General features: G+C 38.7%; 2 protein-coding genes across 2 annotated transcripts; one reads left to right on the top strand and one right to left on the bottom strand.

The window, feature by feature from the left end:
- Positions 1-6,148: 6,148 nt before the first annotated feature.
- On the bottom strand, positions 6,149-6,811 carry LOC141632284 (uncharacterized). The gene has a single exon (XM_074444843.1). It carries the CDS (start codon positions 6,809-6,811, stop codon positions 6,149-6,151), a length of 663 nt encoding a protein of 220 aa, XP_074300944.1.
- Positions 6,812-10,443: 3,632 nt separating this feature from the next.
- On the top strand, positions 10,444-14,621 carry LOC141632282 (uncharacterized). The gene is made up of 4 exons (XM_074444842.1): positions 10,444-11,938; positions 12,548-13,264; positions 13,379-13,525; positions 13,912-14,621. The coding sequence occupies exons 1-4, from the start codon at positions 10,444-10,446 to the stop codon at positions 14,619-14,621; spliced, it is 3,069 nt and encodes a 1,022-aa protein (XP_074300943.1).
- The last annotated feature ends 7,847 nt before the right edge of the window (positions 14,622-22,468 follow it).

Below are 22,468 nucleotides of genomic sequence, written 5' to 3'. Positions count from 1 at the left end.
TGGATTATAACCCGATTCGACATGGGATCACGCATACTAAGGCAATAAGCAACGTACACAGGAAGGGACAAGTAATCACGAGGATAAGACGACAAATCTAGACTTGACTTGTGAATTCGTGAAATGTCGTGAGCGACTTCTCGTGTTTGAATTCACGGTGCTTGACTTTAATTTTAGACTCGAGTGACCCTTATATGGTTGACCTTATTGACGGGATTGATGACACGTGTTGATTCTAGACTCGGGTATAAGTGTAGATACTCGAGGTGTGTTTACAGGTGTTAATAAGTCTTTTGTGTACGACTTGGGCACGTGTGACTCGAGGTGTTGGAAATGTTTAGATCCTAACTGAATTGGGGTATGGGGGACTAAAATGACAGCGTGACGCCTTAGGACTTGACTTGAATTTGAAAAGACCCAAAATATAAGGGAAGACGGGTTTATAGCTGACAAAGTTCCGACTAGGATATAGTCGGTTTGAATTTTGACTCTAACTTAGCCCAACTGAATTTACATATTTATATTTACATGGTCTGAAAATATTTTAGTTTAAAACATTTTTTGTTGGACTTTTTTTTTTTTTATTTTGTTTTGAGAATTTACGTAGGATTTTATTTATAGAGAATTTAAAATTGACTTGAATTTTGAAAATAGAATTTTACAGAAAGTGAAAAGGTAATAGATTTTACATCTACAGAAAATTGAACATTATTTGATTTACAAAATGGATTTTTGAAGAGTTTTTTTTCTTTGTTGGAAAATTTAAATTTGAAAATCAGAAAATTCGGCATTATCTGGTTTACAAATGGGACATTTGAAAGGTTTGGAAATGAATCTTATTTACACAATAATTTTGACATTATTTTGTTTATAAATGAGGAATTTAGACACGTGATTGATTTGGAAAACACAAACATACAAACAGGCATTATAACAGTATGCTGAGTGAATTTAAAAGGTTTTGGCTTAAAAGGTGGGTTGCCATAAAAAGCAATCAAACCCTGGTCTGTGGAGAGGTCCGTGCCAAACATGACTAAGGTCGGTTCTTAGTCCATTTTCTCAAGTAGTGAAAGCTCTCAATACAAACATGAATATGTACCGCAGTATGGTTGACGTCAATCGTTATCCATCTTTAGGCCCAGATAGGAATTTGGACCGTCCGGACGGGACGATTGGTCGAATGGATTGGTTTAGGGCCTAGGAAGACCAAATGAAATGACCTAAGAAGGTCGAGTAATGAAAATCGACAACTGTCTCGTATAAACTATTCCCTAACCTTGTTCAAGTTTCACCCTGGGTAACACGTAAGTGTATTTTCCCCAGCGGAGTCGCCAAACTTTGGACATGGGCCACCCGTGCCGCGCGCACCCACGCGTTGGTTTCGAGGCGGCGACACTTCTCCCACGGAACCTTGGTTTGCCAAAGCACGTCATGGGCCGTTACCGATTGGTGAGGCATTGAAACCAGTGAAAGGTTGAATAAGCCTGAATTTGTGGAGTCGCCACCTATTTATTGTGGAAAAATTGGAAACCGTTCGAATACCTCGCGTCACGTCAAGACACAAAGTAATGACATGAACACTAAGAACTTGTTACCTTATCATTTTATGTCTAGAATGACTCTCGAAGATGCCAATGGACACAGATGTCCAGAGATAACTGGAGTAAGAGATGAGGGTACGTATTAGGAAGCTCTTTAATTGAACACCTAATCCCGCCCGCCTCGATAGCGGCCTCTGCTAATGATTAGGGAAGTTATTCATATTTGATATGTCGTCGATGTAATGCATACAATGCAACAAACATACATTAATCGTAGCATGTGAAATTATACTATGTTGGTTAACACGTGTTTTAACAAACAATTGGGGTCGAAGTTGATGTTAGATTAATTATATGTGAATGCCATACAATCAGAATCATACATAATAATAATAACGATAATGAAATATAATAATTAAAATTGCAAACTTTACAAGATTTTATTTGATCTACGCCAAAAGCACGCTCAAAACGGGATTTCGAAGAAGAAAATAAAAGGAAGAGAAAATCGAAAATAAAATACGAAAATACGTCATATTAGCAGGTGATAATACGAATGATAGTTGATTTAAACCGTAATTAGGAGCTACGTCAAAGCAAGAAAAAGTTCAGAGACAGAAGCCAGCCCAGAACAGGCACAGGATCTGCTGCGTCCTCTGGAAAAGGCGCATCACTTCCTGCGTCTGTTCTTGAGTTGGATTCTGGCTGTGAAGTCAGAATCGCAATATCGTTATCGTTCGTTGGTAGATTTTGGATGGATTATCAATTTTAGACTCGACTTGAAGTGATTTAATTGATTATATGCATCTGGGCAAGTCATAAAACGAATAAAAAACGAGAATTTACAATGGTTTACATAATTATGATGAACTCGTGTCAGAAACAGGAAACTTGAGATTAAGAGCGGAATTAGAAAAATAGGCCGGACTTGGAAGAAAACTCGTGTATCAAATTAGGATTCCAGAACCCCGACATGAACAAGTCAAAACCCGAAGAATCGATTTGAATTAAAACCGCGAAAACCCGCAAGTATTGAATTACTCGGGATTAAGGACGAATTAAGTATTAAAAATAAAAAAAGAGTTGTTAAAACATGATTTATATACTGACATAACGAAGAAAACAAAGAAAAACAGAAGAAATAAGAAAAATAGAAAATTGCAGAAGGTCGAGGAAGAAGAAGAAGAGCAGGAGCAGCAACCAACCTCTGAAAGAGTCATAGCAGATGCTACGACCCTTGGAAGAGGCGCAGCTGCTGCTGCGTTTCTTCTCGACGTCTGACCTCTGCTGTTTTATAAATACGGTTTTAAAAGATAGATTTTAAATTGGTTTTTGAACGTGCTCTTGATATAAGTCTACATTAATTGATACAAAATAAAAGTACAATAATAAAATGGGAGTTTACATCCTCAGACTTACATGTTAGCGTCACGAGATTTAACTAAATCGGTTTTTAGTGGTAACTCGACTCGATCTATGCAAATATGAAAGTGCCCTTGAAAAAAGATTTAGAACAAATTGATTCAATTGATTGTGTAGTGGTCAAATTGGTCGGTCATGCAAACGTGACTGGTACTCAGAATCATCTGAGCTTACGTGGTCGATTGATCAAGCACGTAGGCGTCGAAAGGAAAGAGCGTGGTCTTGGAATGCAAAGGGAGAAGAGAAGCGCGGACACTCGCATGAAAAATATGTGAGGCGAAGGGGTAGGGTTTAGGAAAGGGATATGGAAGGAAAGATCCGGAAACAACTGACTTAGGTTGAAACACGGAAACTCGGACAAAAAGAAAGCCTTGAGAAAAGGCGCAGCAGGTGTTGCGACCCTTGGAAGAGGCGCAACACTTACTGCGTCCTTTCTCGGGTAGTATTCTTACGCGCAAGAAAACGCGTTTGACAGCCTGTCGTATTTTAGGCATAACTTTCTCTACAAAACTCGGATTAAGGTGATTTTGGTGGCGTTTGAAAGCTAAAGGAAAGATCTAGAACTTTCTGTGAAATAAGCCAGACCCAAAAAAGTTGTTATCATCTCGTAAAACGGGCCTAAATATCGGGTTCTCATTTTAGCTAAATGAAATGCACATTTTGTAATGTAAACTTTAAGTTTAGCCCAAAGAAGTGACATGGGACTCAAAATGAGATATACTCATAACATTTTATGACATCCTAACCTTAGGTAGATAAGAAAATTGCTTTTTGACTCGGGATTTGACGGTTTTAGGAAATGAAGACAGTTTTTAACCAGGACTCCAAATGTACTCTAATTACTGCCAAAACGACCGTAATGACACCTAGATGACAACCAAGGGGTAGACACAATTGTACGAGTTACCTTTTATTAACCGATTTACAAAACGTCATAAAATCGCGACATATGCTAAACATGCGGCCCAATCATCACTGGTTGTTTGGCGGGAGGTGCAGAAACGAGGTGTCCATAGAAGGATGCAAATATACCCATTGGAGTTGGGAAATGGCCCCATGAAATCCATCTCCCACACATCGAAAATTTCCAAGTATAACATGGGTTGTTGAGGCATTTCATTCCTCCTTGAGATGTTGCCAAACCTTTGGTATCTATCACAAGTTTTGGTGAAGACGTGGGCATCCTTTAATATTTTGTGCCAATAAAACCGACACTATAGTATCTTCCTTGCCATTCTTTTAGGTCCAAAGTGACCACCACATGCATACTCGTGACAATGCTTGAGAATGGATGGTATTTCAACATCCGGCACACAACGGCGAATGACTTGATCTTTGCACGTCTTCCACAAATAGGGGTTATCCCAAATGTAGAACCTAGCATCGGCTTTGATCTTGTTGCGTTGACTCGATGATAAAGAAGTAGGGAACTTCTTAGTCACCAAGTAATTTACCAAAAGTAGCATACCAAGGTTCCATTATCTTCAATGCTTCATAAAGTGATTCATGTGGTAGGCTCACATCCACTACACCCATCCCCTCTAGTTCCTTTTGTTCAAGATTAAACCAGCTAAGGTGGTCGGCCACCGTATTAGCTAATCCCTTCTTTTCCCTTATTTCGATATCGAACTCAGTCAAGAGGAGGACCCACAGTATAAGCCTTGGTTTTGTATCTTTCTTTCCCACGAGTTGAGTGATGGCTTTGTGGTCGGTTTTCTCAAGGCCATACACCGCCGCTAAGAATTCCTTCTCGGTTGTGGTGTAGTTCTTTTAAGCATCATTAAGAAGGGAGGAGGCGTATTGGATAACGTAGGAAGCTTTATCTTCTTTTTGTCCCAACACGGCTCCAATAGCATAGTCGCTTGCATCCGTCATTATTTCAAAGGGACGGTCCCACCTTAGTGCTTGGATGATCGGAGCCGAAACAAGCCTTTCCTTTAATAGATCGAACGCCTTCCTACAATCATCATCAAACAAGAACTCCGTGTCTTTATGCAAGAGCTTGCATAGGAGGTTAGCAATTTTTGAAAAATCTTTTATAAACCGCCTATTGAAACCGCATGTCCCAAAAACGACCTAATGTCTCGAGTATTATTTGGATATGGCAAACTTTTAATCACATCCACTTTTGCCACATCAACCTCAATCCCTCTTTTCGACACTATGTGTCCTAGCACGATGCCACTACTCACCATTAAATGACATTTCTCGGAATTTTTATAAAAGGTGAGAGTCTATGCACCGTGTTAGGACCATAGCTAGGTGGTTTAGACACGACTCAAAGGAGTCTCCATGGATGGTGAAATGATCCATGAAGACTTCCAAAATGCGCTCCATAAAATCGGAGAAGATACGTATCATGCAACGTTGGAAAGTTCCCAGTGCATTGCACAATCCGAAAGGCATTCGACAGTATCCAAAGGTACCAAAAGGGCAAGTGAAAGTTGTTCTGGATTGGTCCTCCGGTTGAATAGGGATTTGAAAATATCCGGAATACCCGTCCAAAAAACAATAATATTCCTTTCCGCCTAACCTTTCTAGCATTTGGTCCCATTTGTAATCGGGTGGGGATCAATGCCCTTGGGTATTCTTGACTACCGTCACCCCGTCCTTTTTCAGTATAACTTGATTTGGACTTACCCAATGGGAATCATTAATGAGGTAAATGATTCCCATTTGAAGTAGCTTTATGACCTCCTCTTTCACCACTTCCATCATGGGCGGGTTAAGTCGTCGTTGAGGTTGTCTCACGGGTTTTGCTCCTCCTTCCAACCAAATCTTGTGCATTCATGTACTTGGACTTATCCCTTTAATATCGGCAATGCTCCACCCAAATGCTCCTTTGTGTTTCTTGAGCATGCTCACCAACCTTTACTCTTGGTCAACTTGGAGTTTGTTGGAGATGATTAGAGGTAGTGTGTCATTCTCCCCAAGGAAGATATATTTAAGGTGGGTTGGGAGGGGTTTGAGGTTGCATTTTGGGGGTTTTATTATAGAAGGGAGTGGTCTATCGAGGTTGGCTTCAAGGGGTAGAAATATACCCTTTTGACTAAAGGTGTTGAGCAAGGATATTTGGGTGGGGTGCCAGTCCAAAGCGTCGGCTGCGCCATTCTGCGCAGGTTGCGCCTTCCTGCGCAGGCTGTGCTTTGGGTTGTTTTTGGCTCCTCTTTTTTGTTTGTCTCAATTTACATGGCCTCATCTAGGTTTTCTTCCTTCTCCAATTCCCCTATTCTTTCCTGCACAACTTGAGACAACAAAAAACGCAACCCTTCTTGGCTCAAGTCGTTAGTGAGAACCACCTTAAGTGGGTCCTTGTGACACAAGTTATACACATAGTGTGCCAATGCTTCAAATATATCTATGAAATAGCATGAATGCAAGTCATTTGGCTTTTTCATGGCATCATATATATTATAGACGAGTTTCTTTCCTTCAAATTCTATGGTTACGTCACCACTTTTAACATCAATTTTTGTGTTGGAGATGTTCATGAATGGTCGGCCTAAGAGTATTGGGGTCGAACTAGCATCTGTTTCCATGTCTAAGACATAGAAATCGGCCGGAAAGGTGAGGTTATCCACTTCCACTAAGACATCCTCTATCATCCCTTTTGGGTGAATGTTAGATCGGTCCGCAAGTTGGATTGCAACGTCGGTCCTTTCTAATGGGCGTAGTTCTAAGGTCTCATAAATGACATGGAGCATAACATTTATGGAAGCTCCTAGGTCAAGCATGGCATGAGCAAATGTTTTGTTCCCAATGGAGCACGGTATAGTGAACATGCCCAGATCACCACACTTCTTAGGAAGTGGCTTTTTGAAAACGGCAGAAACATGCTCACTTACCATCACCCTTTGGATACCCTTCTTGGTGTTCCTCTTAGGTGTGCACAATTATTTTAAGAATTTTGCATACCTAGGTACACCTTTCAACAAAGTTAGTAAGGGAATGTTGACCTCACACTTCTTAAAGGTTTCATAGAGATCCTCATCTCTTTCAAACCTCTTAAAATGTGTGAGAGCATGAGGAAAGGGTACCTCCACGGTGTATTCCTTTGTGATTTCATCGATTGTTTCCTTTGAATTATTTGTTTCCTCTTTCCCTTTTCCCATTGTTGGAGGGCTTCAAAATTCTTCCCCAATGATCTTTGGTGATGAATCTTTTCCATGCTCAGCCACTAGTTCATCTTCATCCTCACCAATTTGTTCCATTTCCCTTTCCTTTGACTTTGCCTTCCTCTTCTTCTTGGGAGGTGTATCTAGAGTTCTCTCTTTCCTCAATGTCATTGCACTTGCATTTTCCCTTGGAGGGAATGTTGTGGAAGGGATTGAGATGGAGTTCTTTTGATTGTTCTTGGCAATTTCTTAAGAGATTTGGCCAAGTTGGATGTCAAGGTTTTTGACCCTTGCATCACTTGAAAGTTTATAGGAATCCATCTTCTCAAACCTTCTAGTTATGTCGGCTTGCCCTTTTATAAGGATTTTTAACATCTCTTTGGTGGATAAGTCATCATCCCCTTGAGAGGAGGGACCCCCTCCTTGTTGAAAATTCTTGTTGTTTCCTTAGTTTCCGAATTGAAAAGACCCCCCTTTTCCTTGTTGAAAGTTTTGGTTCCTTTGATAGTTTGGGTTTTGACCTTGTGAGTTTTGGTTTCGTAGGTGGTTAAATTGCCCATTTTGGAAACTCCTTGAAGTATCTCCACCTCAACTAAGGTTTGGATTATCGCTAGAGCCAACATTGTAAGTGTTTCCACTTGGGTCATACTTGTAGTAGCCACCTCCGGTAGGGTTTCTTGAATTGTAATTGCCATGTCCCATGGCACTAACATTCTCAACTCCTATATATGCCTTGTTCTTGCATAATGGGACATGACTCCACCGGGCGTGGTTCTTGGCAAAAATTGAATTACACATTAGGCCCTTGATAAGGTTAATTTCAGTCGTTGGCCTATCAAAATAAATCCTAAATTACTACTAACTGGTAGCTAGTGGCAAGAAAGGGTCGAATCCACAGGGAGGCGAGCTAATTATTTTAGTTTGCTAATATTTAAGTTTGTCTTAAAGGTAACAATTTTATAGGGTTTGATTGTTTAATTTCTAAACTAATTGCAAGGTAAATAAGACCATATCGAATATATTAAAAGAGTCTAGGGATCGGGTTCACTAGGTAATCATCCAAGGGTAAGGTTTAATTCATTGATTGAGCAATTTATATTGTTGAAATTCATATGATCGGTCGATTCTAATATGTCTTTTTAGATCTAAACTTAACATGAAATCGCTATTATTAAGTCGGTCTAATTCAATTATCATGGCCTATACTAGTCTTAACCCGATCGGTGAAAATCCTAGTTTATGCAATACTAAATTAATCAATTCTGATCAGTAATTAATTAACTAGATGTAAGACGATAATTGAACAACAAAAAGCAGTTTAACAATTAACTCATTAATTAAACCCCTTTCTAACAACCTAGATCCCCTCTAGAGAGAGAAAAAACCTAGAGAGAAAAAAAAACCTTTGTTTTTCAAAATGCCTGACCCTATTAGTGGCCTCCCGCCGGAGACCGTTCCTATAGATAATTCACAGGTGAACGATGAGAACCCCACCAGTGAAACCCCCACTATCCCAGTCAAAAATGCAAAGAGAAAGACTATGCATTTGAGTAATTTCCTTGCCACTTCACCGACTCAAGCAGGATCCGAGGAAAATCCTAAGATCCCCAGCAATGTCCTTCGCTCTCCGGAGCAGAGACCGGCTGTGAATTCATCTTACAAGGATATGGTACAAGGATTTAACCCTGAGTCTTACTCCTTTGATGATCCTATGCTAGACGATTTCGAAGATGATTCCGAGGATGATATTGATTACAACGATAAAGAAGAGGATAAAACTTGCCCTAGAATATGCCTAACGAAGCAGGAAAAATCGCAAATTCGAAAGCCATGGCGCCATTCTCTAATCGTTAAGATGTTTGACAAAAATATCGGCTACCTTTCGCTCATGAGAAAATTACAAGCCAAATGGTCGATTAAGGGTAAGCTAACTCTCACGGATTTGACTGGCTCTTACTATATCGCTCGTTTCTCATCTAGACAAGATTATGAGTTCGTTATCACCCACGGACCTTGGATGATCGACGATCATTATTTAACTATTCGTAAATAGGTGCCTAATTTTGTGCCGGCGGAGGATAGCATCAAGTATTTGACAACTTGGGTCAGAATCCCAAATCTGCCAGTCGAGTATTTTAACGAGAATTTTCTCAGAAAAGTCGGTTCAAAAATAGGAAAAGTTATCAGAATCGATAAGAATACGGCCTCAGCGGAACGAGGTCAATTTACCAGGCTAAGTGTTGAAGTCGATATTTCGAAACCGTTGCTCTCTAAGTTTCGATTATATGGAAAAGTTTATTGCATTCAGTACGAAGGATTAAAAATGATATGTTTTAAATACGGGAAAATGGGTCATCAAGCAGAGAGTTGTGTCAAGGAGCTGGACGGTAACTCCATTATGGTCACTGACTCCGACAATAGAAGCGATACCTCCTCTGTTCCCCTGGGAGAGCACTCTTTGGAGGCAGGCCTTCGACCAGAAGAATAATCCGACTTTGGAGATTGGATGGTGGTTAAAAAACCTCCCCGTCGGAAGCCAGCAGGAAAAGGTGACGTTGCCAATGTGCAGCCTAACCATAAACAAAGCACTTTCGAGTTCGGGAGCACTTCCAAAGACGGATCCAGGTTTGGTGCCCTTAGTACTTTGGGACAGTCTGATAGCAATTCTAACTCATCCAATGGAATATTTGGTCAACCAACGAAATATTCTACAAGCAAAAATATCTCTCCAAATAATAGTAAAACTAATACAATCATTCCTAATCCAAACCAATTACCAAAAAATAGGAAAATCTCATCTTCTAAAAATATTAGCAACAATAAAGTTACCCGAAATATCCAGCAAAAATCTCCCCTCAGTCCATCTATCCACACTGAGTCCAATATTCTACGTAATATTTCCAATAATATTCCTATTCCAACTAAAAATCAAACAACCAAGCTTACAAACAATAATATCAAATCTACTCATCCCATTAATCAGCCTATCAACCCTATTATTCTACCACCAACGCAGAAAGAAAATTCACCCGTAAATATCGAGACCTCAGACCCTGTTCAGAATGCTCAATTACTCGACAGTAGTCGAGTGCAATCCAGGGCTGGAGCACTCGATAGTAGATCTAACTCAGGTCCTCATGATACCCCCACATCTCCGGTTCATGTTCACGACTTGGGAGGGGATGGCCGTACCCTTTATGGGGGTGATGTCAAGGGAGTCTCCATCAATGAACCTGACATTCGAAGTGGTCAAGGAGAATCCAACGAGCTTATGGGTCGAGATGTCGATTCCATGGAATGTTAACGAGGTATTATCTATCGTCAGTCGAGCGTATGTTTCGCAGCTGTCTACTTTACCTTATTTTATGTCGGATAGAATACCAAATTTAACCCCAAACTTACCTCACATCACGTGTATAGTATGGAATTTCCAAGGCTCTGCTAGCAAACCAAAGCTTGCAGCTTTAAAAGAAATTATTCGGACCTATAAACCCTCTGTTTTTGCACTTATCGAAACCCATATGGGCGGAGAGCATGCTGAAAAAGTTCAAATAATTGTGGGATATGATAGTCATGCTAGAGTGGATGCAGTAGGTTTTCGAGGAGGTATTTGGGTTTATTGGAAATCGGATATCGTCGAAATTACTCCCATTACTAAACATTCCCAGTACATTACCATGGAAGTATCAAGAAGTAGCGGTACTCCTTGGTTTTTCACAGCAGTTTACGCCAGCCCGGACCCCCATAATAGGAGAGAACTTTGGGTGGAATTAGAGGAGTTCGCGAGGCGTAATAATCAGCCCTGGATGGTGGCGGGTGATTTCAATGAAACGCGGAATCTCTCTGAAAGACACGGTGGTAATGCAAATATGGCCCGTCGTTGTGACTTGTTTAATAACTGGATCGAATCATGTGAATTGGTCGAGCTTGAATTTTCAGGTGCTGCTCATACTTGGTCTCGAGGTAATAGTGTCGAAACCAGGCAAAGTGCTAGATTGGACCGTGCTTTATGTAATAGTGACTGGAGTCTCTTATTCAGCGAGGCAAGCATTAAACATCTGCCGGCTATTCAGTCCGACCACTGTCCCTTATTAATATCACCTAACGGTTTCGCCCCTCTCAATGCCATCCATAGACCGTTTCGGTTCCAAGCTGCGTGGCTAACACACGAAAAATTCTCAGATTTCGTTACCAATAATTGGCAACCCGTTGGTGATCTTACTACTCAACTTAGCACTCTTTCTACTAAATTGCAGAATTGGAACGAAGAAGTGTTTGGTAATATTTTTAGAAAGAAGAGAGAACTTATTGCTAGAATTAATGGCTGCCAAAAGAAGTTGGCCTTAGTACGGGAAAAAGGAACTATTGTGTTGGAGGCAAAACTCCGTCGTGAACTAGACGAAACACTCGAACGTGAAGAAATCCTTTGGTACCAGAAATCGCGAGTTGAGTTTATTAGGGATGGAGATAGAAATACCTCTTATTTCCATGTTAGTACCCTCGTTCGTCGTTGGCGCAATCGAATCAACTCCCTCAAAAACAGCGAGAGCATATGGGTAGAGGATCGAAATGCTCTTATCGACCTAGTTATTAATTTCTATAAAAATCTTTACACACAGGAAGGCAATTATGATGCGAATGCCGAAGTCCCTTATGATCATTTTCCCGAATTAAGTCCCGACGAATTTGGTTGGCTCACACGACCGTATACAGAGGCTGAGGTTGAAGGTGTAGTTCATAATATGGGGGCCTTAAAAGCTCCGGGTCCCGCTGGTTTTCAAGCTCTTTTTTACCAAAAGAATTGGGAATTAGTGAGAACGTCGGTTTGTGCGACAGTCATCAAAGCCCTCCAAGGGAAGGGTTTCCCGGCGGATTTTAACGACACCCATATCGTTTTAATCCCCAAGGTAACAGGTCCCGAGTATATCACGCAATTTCGCCCGATAAGTCTCTGTAACGTCTCTTATAAAATTGTTAGTAAAAGTTTGGCCAATAAAATAAAACGGGTGCTTCCTCGTTTAATTTCGGAGACTCAAAGCGGGTTTGTCCCGGGCCGGTAAATATCCGACAATATTGTGGTATTCCAAGAGGTCATCCATACCATGAGAAAAAAGAAGGGTAATAAAGGGTTTATGGCGATAAAAATCGACCTTGAAAAAGATTATGATCGCCTGTGCTGGGACTTTATTCGAGACACTCTAAATGACATGTGCATACCGGCTTACTTTGTAGATGTTATTATGGAATGTGTCACAACTTCTAGGATGCAAATTTTATGGAACGGGGAACCGACTGACATGTTTACGCCATCAAGAGGTGTTCGACAAGTGGATCCTCTCTCATCCTACCTCTTTGTTATGTGTCTAGAGAAGCTACAACAGCTTATTGATGCGGAAGTTCGAGAAAATAAATGAAAACCGATCTCAGTATGTTCGAAAGGACCTCGTATATCCAACCTCTTTTTTGCAGACGATATGGTCTTATTTGCAGAGGCTACAACTGAACAGGCGGCACTCATAACTAAAGTTTTGGATATCTTTTGTCGAGCTTATGGCGAGAAGGTTAGCCTAGCTAAATCCCGCGTTTTCTTCTCTGCAAACACGAGTATAGATGTCCAACAATATGTTTCGAACCGTTTGGGCTTTGAGATAACTAATGATTTAGGAACATATTTGGGTATGCCTACCATAAATGAACGGGTTACAAGACACACTTTCTCAAGTATCATGGAGTGGTTTAATCGGAGACTAGCAGGTTGGAGCACCAAGCACTTATCCCTTGCGGGTAGAGCTACTTTAATTCAATCTACTCTGTCTACGATGGCTAATTATAGTATGCAGACGGCGAAGATCCCGAAAACGACTTGCGACACGCTAGACCACAAAATGAGAAGCTTTCTCTGGGGCGGGAATGAGGAGAAAAGGAAGGTCCATCTTATCTCATGGGAAACTATTCAAAAACCGAAAGGGCTTGGTGGGCTCGGCATTACATCTTCCCGTCAAGCTAATGCCGCTTTCCTTACAAAATTGGGCTGGAGAGTCTTAGCAGAACCCCAAAGTCTCTGGTCCCGAGTCCTTAGAGCGAAATATTGCAATGGGAGGTGCGACATTGATATGTTTACATCCAAGGCAAATATGTCTAATGTGTGGGCAGGCATCTCATCACAAGCAGGTAATATAGTAAAAGGTACTACCTCGGCAGTTCGAAACGGTCACATGACTCTTTTTTGGGACCATTAATGGGTTGAAGCCAGAACCCTTTCCGACATTGTTGTAATGCCCATTCCTAACTCGCTGTTAGGAGCTACGGTGAGTGATATGTGGGACGAGAATAACGGGTGGAAATGGGATATTTTCGCCAACTACTTACCGCAAGAAGCTCTTCTGAAAATTGCCTCTTTCTCGCTATCTCCGGATCCTAATTTAGCTGATTCTCTTTATTGGAACGGTACGTCACATGTTAAATTTTCTATAAAATCCGCTTTGAACATTATAAAAGCATTGGAACCGTTCCCGGAAGTTAATCAAGTACAATGGCACGTGATATGGAAGCTGTCGGTCCAACAACGAATTAAATTCTTTATATGGCTAACTGCACATGGTCGAGCTATGTGTAATGTGAACCGAGTCAGGCGTAATCTCTCAGACGATCCAAGCTTTCCACGGTGCCAAGCTAGTGAGGAAAGTATGGACCACGTTCTTAGGCATTGTCCCATCTCTCGTGAAATATGGTCCTCACTGGTATATCGAACTCATCGTCCGCTTTCTATTTGTCATCGTTTTCGGATTGGATTTCGCTTAATGCTTCTAATAAAGTGCTCGTGGATATACAAGATTGGTCGATGAAATTTGCTATTACGTGTTGGTGGATTTGGAGGTGGAGGAATAATGTCGCTTTCGGCCGTCCTAATGAGAACCCTATTAATCCGAGTGCTCTCCTCCGTCAACAGTTCGAGGCTTCTAAGCAGGCCTTCGATAAATACTCCCTGTTTATACCTACACCCGGATCAATTCGCAACGAGATTTTCATTCGTTGGCACCCACCTCCCTTCGGCTGGTGTCTTTTGAATACTGACGGTGCGTCTAAGGGGAATCCGGGTCCTGCAGGCTGCGGTGGTATTTTTAGAGACGATACAGGTAACTTCATTTCAGCTTACTTTTTATCCGGTGGCATTTGCACCTCGATGAGAGCGGAAATGCTCGCCTTACTTACTGGTCTTCAACGCGCGAAGGAGCTTCATATAGACAAGCTTTTAATCCATATTGATAATGTCACTTGTGTGAATTTGGTGTTGGAGGAACAACTTCTTAGCAACAACCTTCGTCATCTTGTGAATCGATGTAGGGAGCTAATACAGGAACCCGGTTGGAAGGTCAAGCTTTTACATGTGTATCGAGAAGCAAACAAAGCCAGTGACTGGTTAGCGAATCAAGGAGTCTCGTCGTCCACAACCGTGATCCATCTCGATGAACCCCCTGCGGCTCTCCGTACTATTTTACGAGAGGATATTATGGGTGTTACAACCCCTCGTCTAGTTCCTTAGTTATGGGCTATGCCCTCTTATGTACCAAAAAAAAAAAAAAAAACCTAGATCCCCTCTACCCTAGAAGGTAAATTAGCTACTCATAAATCGAAATAAACAAGTACAAATAATAATTGAATGCATAATTAAAATAAAGAGAAAGGAAGAAAAACTTAGTCTTGAAATAAAATTGGAAGAACGGTATCACAGTCTTACGTAAAAAAATAAACAAAGAGAGCCCAGTCAAACTTAAACCTGATAATACATTAATACTTAGGGGGTGTTTGGTTCAACTCATAAAGGTATGAGGTATGGGTTTGGAATGAGCCAAACCCATACCAAGTGTTTGTTTGGCAAAAATAGCGGTTTCATACCCATACCTCAAACCCATGAGGTATGGGTTTCTCATACCCAAGGGGGGAGATGGGTATGAGATTGATATCCATGGGTATCAAGTAATAAAATCAAAAAACATGAAAAATATTTAAATGGAACATTTTAAATGAATTTTTTTTACATTTATTTGATTAACTCTTTATTTTCGTGATTTTTTGGTATCAAAAATAATTATTTTCAATGTTGTATTTTAAATTTTTTTAACTTTGGTGAAGTTCGATCTCATTCCACCCGAAATTGAAACAAACACATGTATTTAAATCAAGTTCCAAACCCATATCATCCTAAGATAATTCCCGATTCCAAACCCATACCCACGCCACAGCCTGCACCACCCCCCCCCCCCTTTATATATTATAGTCTCCGTACGTACGAACTTTTTAATAATATATATCTTCGTACCAAAAGCTATCTCGCCTCTTAACTAATAATACGTACATCTTCAGCTAATTCACTTTTCATGGGCTAAACCAAGCGAACCCAACGTGCAGCCCAACTATAAGAACACATGTATGGTCCACAACCACTTTCGATTTGTATTTTCCGCAAATCTTCAAATAATCTATTACGTATTTTTGGAAATTGGGCTTCAAAAATAGACTAGCTTCTTAGTCCGCTGAGCTCGTCGACATCTTCTAGTACAAAATACTCCATCTTGCAAATAATTATATAGAATCGTAGTAAACCGCAAATGAAGGAAATATAATATAAAAGTGTACTAAAAATGCCAGAAACTAATATAAATTACGGGGAATAATTATATAAAATATAGGTAGAATAATGAGTTATCAAACTCCCCCATGCTAGAATTTTACTCGTCCTCGAGTAAACTCAAGAGGCAAAACAAGGCAATACACAATAAAGGTCTAACAGTGGCAAACTACAAGAGGATCGAGCAATAATCCAACCAAGGTTTTCGAAAAAAAAAATCAAACACGAGTTCAAAATCATTTTAATTTTGAAATAGAGTTAAGATCACAAATTAGCAAGTAAGAACAATCACCCTAACAAATCCAACAATATATCTTGTAATGTGCACAAGTGACCGTTCATTCTTACCACAAACCGTCTAGACAAATGACAAACTGGTGGACCCTCACTTTCGGGAATGTAAACGCGGAAAATCACTCACTCTCATGTGTCCAAGTGATGAGGACACGGGTCAAACATATAAACTAAGCCTAAACTTGCCAACAACTACACGTCAAGAGGACTTTTAAGGGTTATAATGGGGTTCGGGGTTAAAGGGTAGAAGATGGATTATTATGGGAATGTGGTGTTAAAGAGTAAGAGCTAGAAAAGAACAATTAATTCTCGGCCTAAGAATAAATGCAAAAACCTCCAAACAAATACTCCTCGTATGAAATATAGCACAAACACCATTTTATTAACAAAATCTCCATCGCTAGGACATACACCTCCTCCATCTGAAATGAAACACAAACCCGATTTAATAAATAATACTACTACATATATGACTTTTTTCTTTCTTTCTCCCTTTTTTTTTTTTTTTTTTTCTGTTTTCTGTTTTCTTCTTCTGATCCTTTTTTTTCCAAATAGATCAATCTTTCTCGTATGACAAATATTCACCAAATTGCCATCAATTACTCCCCCATGCTTCGCTTGTATTATACCTCTACTCAAACCGAGGAAAACAAACACTTCACTAGCCCTTACTTGGATAGGATAATGTGGGAAAACGGGTTAAAATATCGGGTAACAAAGAAACAAGCCTAAGGCTCAAAGGGGTTGCAAATAGGAAATATTAAATTCGGGACGGCTATTTAGCTAATGTAGCTCATAAACAAATGAATGCCTCTATCATTCATGCAATCCACTTGAGCTTCCCAAGAATCACCTGAAAAAACCTCTAAACAAGGTTCGCAATCCAATTGGCTTAAAACAAGGAACTCGGAAGAAAACTCTTTCAACAAATCATCCATTAAATCCTCTTTGGTAAGGGTATATGAGTAACTAACACAGAAAAATATGAGAACGGTGTCAAAGAACTGAAGTTCCCTGAGACAAAAGACAAACTAAGTAAAAACAAACAGAAGAGGCAACGGCGCCAAATTTGATAAGGTTAATTTCAGTCATTGGCCTATCAAAATAAATCCTAAATTACTACTAACTGGTAGCTAGTGGGAAGAAAGGGTCGAATCAATAGGGAGGCGAGTTAATTGTTCTAGTTTGTTAATATTTAAGTTTGTCTTAAAGGTAACAATTTTATGGGGTTTGATTGTTTGATTTCTAAACTAATTGCAAGGTAAATAAGACGATATCAAATATATTAAAAGAGTCTAGGGATCGGGTTCACTAGGTAATCATCCAAGGGTAATGTTTAATTCATTGATTGAGCAATTTATATTGTTGAAAGTCATATGATCGGTCGATTCTAATATGTCTTTTTAGATCTAAACTTAACATGCAATCGTTATTATTAAGTCGGTCTAATTCAATTATCGTGGCCTATACTAGTCTCAACCCGGTCGGTGAAAATTCTAGTTTATGCATTACTAAATTAATCAATTCTGTTCAGTAATTAATTAACTAGATGTAAGACGATAATTGAACAACAAAAAGCAGTTTAACAATTAACTCATTAATTAAATCCTTTCTAACAACCTAGATCCCCTCTACCCTAAAAGGTAAATTAGCTACTCATAAATCGAAATAAACAAGTACAAATAATAATTGAATGCATAATTAAAATAAAGAGAAGGTAAGAAAAACTTAGTCTTGAAATAAAATTAGAAGAACGGTATCGCAGTCTTACGTAAAAAAATAAACAAAGAGAGCCCACCCAAACTTAAACCTAATAATACTTATATATTATAGTCTCCGTATGTACGAACTTTTAATAATATATATCTACGCACCAAAAACTATCTCGCCTCTTAACTAATAACAAAATTGTTAGAAAATGCGGTCTTATAGCATAAGATCAGCCCAAACTTGTAACAAAGCCCATTTCACAAACTATAATGATAACAAACGCTAGAGTTTCAATTTCTTTTGATTGCTAGTTACAGCCAATATTCCTATTTTTAACCTCCTCCATCCTACTCAAGCTTGAAATCTATGGCATCACACTCCAACTCTTTAATTTCAGTTCATATAATCTTCTTCTTCCACTAACATCCAATGTCAAGACTCCAGAATGGTTTGGGAAACAAGGTTTGTTTGTTACCCTTATTTTTTTGTTTATTTTTTTATTTTTATTTTTCTGTTGATCAATTATTGCATGTTACCATGATCTATCATTGTTTGTTAAAATTAGAAGTTTTTATCCCAACTTTTAATTTATTTGTAGTTTTATTTGCAGATGAGAAAAATCTATTCTCACGTAAAGAAATGAGATGGTATTAAAATATCTCAAGTGATCTGACCATTATGAAACTTTTTACTTCTCGATTTAATTGTGAAAACTACTCCGTCGTCCTACTTAAACGCAAACAAATGATTGAACAACATATAAATTATTGAGATTTTGGTTGAGTAGAGTTTTCTATATATGCTCCATACATAAAAAATTTCCATGTTAGCAACCTGTGAATTCACTATCAAACTCATGTTAAACTTTCCGCTAATTTTTGTGAATTAGATATGCTTAATCAACAATTCAACATGTTGATGATCATGCTTCGTGTTTTTTACTGCTTTATTACTTAGTTAGGTCAAAGCTGATTAGCTCAAATGGGAGAGCGTGTGTAAAAATACAAGGTGTGGGTTCGATTCCCATTTTGACTGTATATAAAAAACTTGTATTTTTAAGTTGAAAATTGAGAATTTTTAACTTGATCCGTGTGCCTTAAGATGATATCACGTAAGTAATTAAGTAAAACTATATAGGTATTCATGTCCCACATCCGATCGTTATGGAAATTTAAGGATTTAAACTTGGTATTTAGGACGTCAATTTTAGAATTCCGGCTTTTAAGTTTAAATCTTAAGTTTTTGAATCGAGAACTGAAACTAGGAAACACTCGTATCTAATTAGAAAACTTCAAAATTATAACAAAAAAAAAACACTTGCCGTTTTAGGTTGAAAACTAGGGCATTTAATCGGATATTTATTTTAAAGTGATACTTACTCTCTTAATCTGGACTTTGAAACTCTAGGGTTATAAATGAAAAGTTTTGATTTTGATATCTAAGAATATTAAGTTGAAAACTTTTAATTTAACTAGTTTAACTAGTGTTTTAAAGTTGAAAAGTATTTATTTTAAGTTGAAAACTTTGATTTTTAAGATTATTAATTCAAGTTCTTAACTTCAATTTTCAGTTAGAGAATCTTATGGTTTAAACATGAGCAACTCCAATGGACAACTACAATATGATGTAGTTTGATTTGTCAAATCGATTTTTAATTTCTGCTCTTTTTTCAAACATTCACGCATCGCTCCAATAACGGACTACAACATCTTGTAGCTTGCATGGGTCCACATTCTTATTTTCATCCAATAAAATAATTTAGTTTTTTTCTTTAAAAACCAAGCCATGTAGCTTGACAAAGCTACATGCTTGCAAGCTACTCTTGAATTTTCCTACTCCAATGGTAAGCTACACAATTAGTAGATTATACAACCAGTTGTATGGTGTAGAATCCGAGCTGTGTACTAAAGTTTTCGAGTTTTGTTAAAAAGAATGAAATTTATCTTTAAAGTTTTTAACTCACACACTTAAACATAAAAAATACATTCTTACAAAACTCAATAAAATTGCACATGTTCTGGATTAATGTATAGGGTTGTATAACGCTTATTATACATTTGGGTGTATAGTAATATTTGTGGTTTCACGCTTATAATTTTGTAAATATCATGAAGTTAAGTTCCCAAACATTTAAACATTGGAGATGCTCTAAAAACAGAAATTTTTAGTTTAAATTCATAAGTTGTTAAAGATACAACTTAATTATAGTAGTTTAAATTCATAAATTGTAAACTTGTTCTTTAACAGTGAAAACCAATGGATTCAAGCTAACCTCACAATTACTTATAGTAAATTTTTCATTAATAAATAAGAGTGCAGTGAATTATGGTTAACATAAAAGTTACAATAATTCGTAGTTCTATGCTAAAGTCTGAAAAGTGGGACCAGATAAAGGATAAGTTTTCAGTTTTTGTTTCGGTTATACGCACCTCACAACCCACGTTCGTTTACGATAAAGGCAAGGTAATTGTTTTTTTTTTTTTTTTTAATAAAACTAGAGTAGCTGTAATACGAATTATTGTAACTTTTATGTTAACCATAATACATTAATACTTATATATTATAGTCTCCGTACGTACGAACTTTTTAATAATATATATCTTCGTACCAAAAGCTATCTCGCCTCTTAACTAATACTTCCTCCATTCAACTCCACTCTACCTATTTCACTTTTGTACACTATTCATAATTGTGTGTTCAATTTCAATTTTCTCTCGATACGTAAGTGGAAATATATTCATGTGGGATCTTGTTTGATTAAATCTTTACGAGTATATTAAAAATATCTAACTTTTATATTTTTTGCAAATACGCAGCTAACGATATTTAACGCGTAAAACACGCGTTGGCAAACGTGAAAAAAGAAAGTGGTAGAGTGGAGTTGAATGGAGGAAGTAATACGTACATCTTCAGCTAATTCACTTTTCATGGGCTAAACCAAGCAAACCCAACGTGCAGCCCACGTGTATGGTCCACCACCACTTTCGATTTGTAATTTCCGCAAATCTTCAAATACTCTATTACGCCTTTCTGGAAATTGGTCTTCAAAAATAGACTAGCTTCTTAGGCCCTATTCTTTTGGACTGAAACTAATCTGATCTGAACTGAACTGAACTTATAGGATTTGAATCGAATCGAATCAACTTATAGGATCGAACTAAATCGAACTTATAGAATCCGAATCGAATCGAACTTATAGGATCGAATCGAACTTATAGGATCAAGTGAACTTAAATTAAGTGAGGTATAGGATCTCGAATCGAACTTATAGGATATGAATCGAACTTATAGGATTCGAATCGAACTTATAAGATTCGAATCGAATCGAACTTATAGGATCGAATCGAATCGAACTTATAGGAATCGAATCGAATCGAACTTATAGGATCTGAAGTGAACTTAAATTAAGTGACTTTAAGTCCAAAAAACAGGGCCTTAGTCCGCTGAGCTCGTCGACATCTTCTAGTACAAAATACTCCATCCTGCAAATAATTATATAGAATCGTAGTAAACCGCAAATGAAGGAAATATAATATAAAAGCGTACTAAAAATGCCAGAAACTAATATAAATTACGGTGAATAACTATATAAAATATAGGTAGAATAATGAGTTATCAGCCATCGTCCTCCACCCACATCTTGAGTGTTACCCATCAAGTTTGCTGCCAACTTAGTGAGATGATCCACACTCTTTTCAAGCTTTTGATTGGAGGAAGGGGATGCTTCAATTGAGTTGACAACCCCCGGCTTCCTCTTCCATAACCCCTTGTGCTTGCGGCAAGTCTTTCTATAATCTCATTTGCCTCCGCCACTGAGTAGTTGTCAACTCCTCCACTTGTTGCGACATTCACCATTCTTTGGTCTTGTTGAGTAAGGCCATCACAAAAGTTCACAACTAGGTCGTCTGTAACACCCCCTCATACCAAGATTCCTTACCAAGGACTACCCTAGCATGAAAAGCTGTTACCATCTCGGTTTCCCGAGGTTAGTATATCAAAGTTACCAATTCAGAACAACCTTTATTAAAGTATAAAGAATTAGCGATTACATATCTCCAACACCAAACCAAAGCATAACGATGAAATATCTATTAATTACAAATAATACAAGCTAAATCTCTTGACGGCGGAAGCTAGACTCGAGTGATGACTCCCATAAATGTCCCATAGCTAAACATCTGCATTACCTGTCACAACCTGCTCACCATCCCCGAATGAATCACCGCAGGTTTTTTAAAACAACAACAACGGGGTCAGTACGGTTCAATCAATGTAAGACAAACAAACGATGCAACCGGCTGATCATCACACTCTCCGGTCTCCCGATCTCACATAGTAACCGACTACACACCAAAGTGTGTAGCCTTGCCAGAATACCCATCGCAACAGGTAATCCACGCCACCAGTGGGCGACCGCATCCCATCCAACCAAGTCCAGCTCATCAACGAGCGACTAAAAATCCTTGTCCCTTAATGTGCACATCCCCTCCCGTGACGGGTTCCACGGAGGGCGAACTAGGGTGTGAAGTCACTCCCGCAAGTGACTCCACCACAATCACGACACACACAGCATCACAGCTGTCCCAACACCACAACCGTCACAACACAACAGCCATACTCCGATGATCAGCGGATAACAACAATGACAACACAAGCACAGTCTTAAATCAATTAACAGTAACCGAGTAGGGAAACCCTACCTTTTCGCAATCCCCTATGCTGAAATGAACCACACAAATGCATAACAAATACCACAT

Source organism: Silene latifolia, chromosome Y (assembly GCF_048544455.1).
Source record: "Silene latifolia isolate original U9 population chromosome Y, ASM4854445v1, whole genome shotgun sequence".
NCBI lineage: Eukaryota > Viridiplantae > Streptophyta > Magnoliopsida > Caryophyllales > Caryophyllaceae > Silene > Silene latifolia.
Note: the sequence above shows the minus strand (reverse complement) of the source record. Positions and strands in the feature narration are given on the sequence as shown.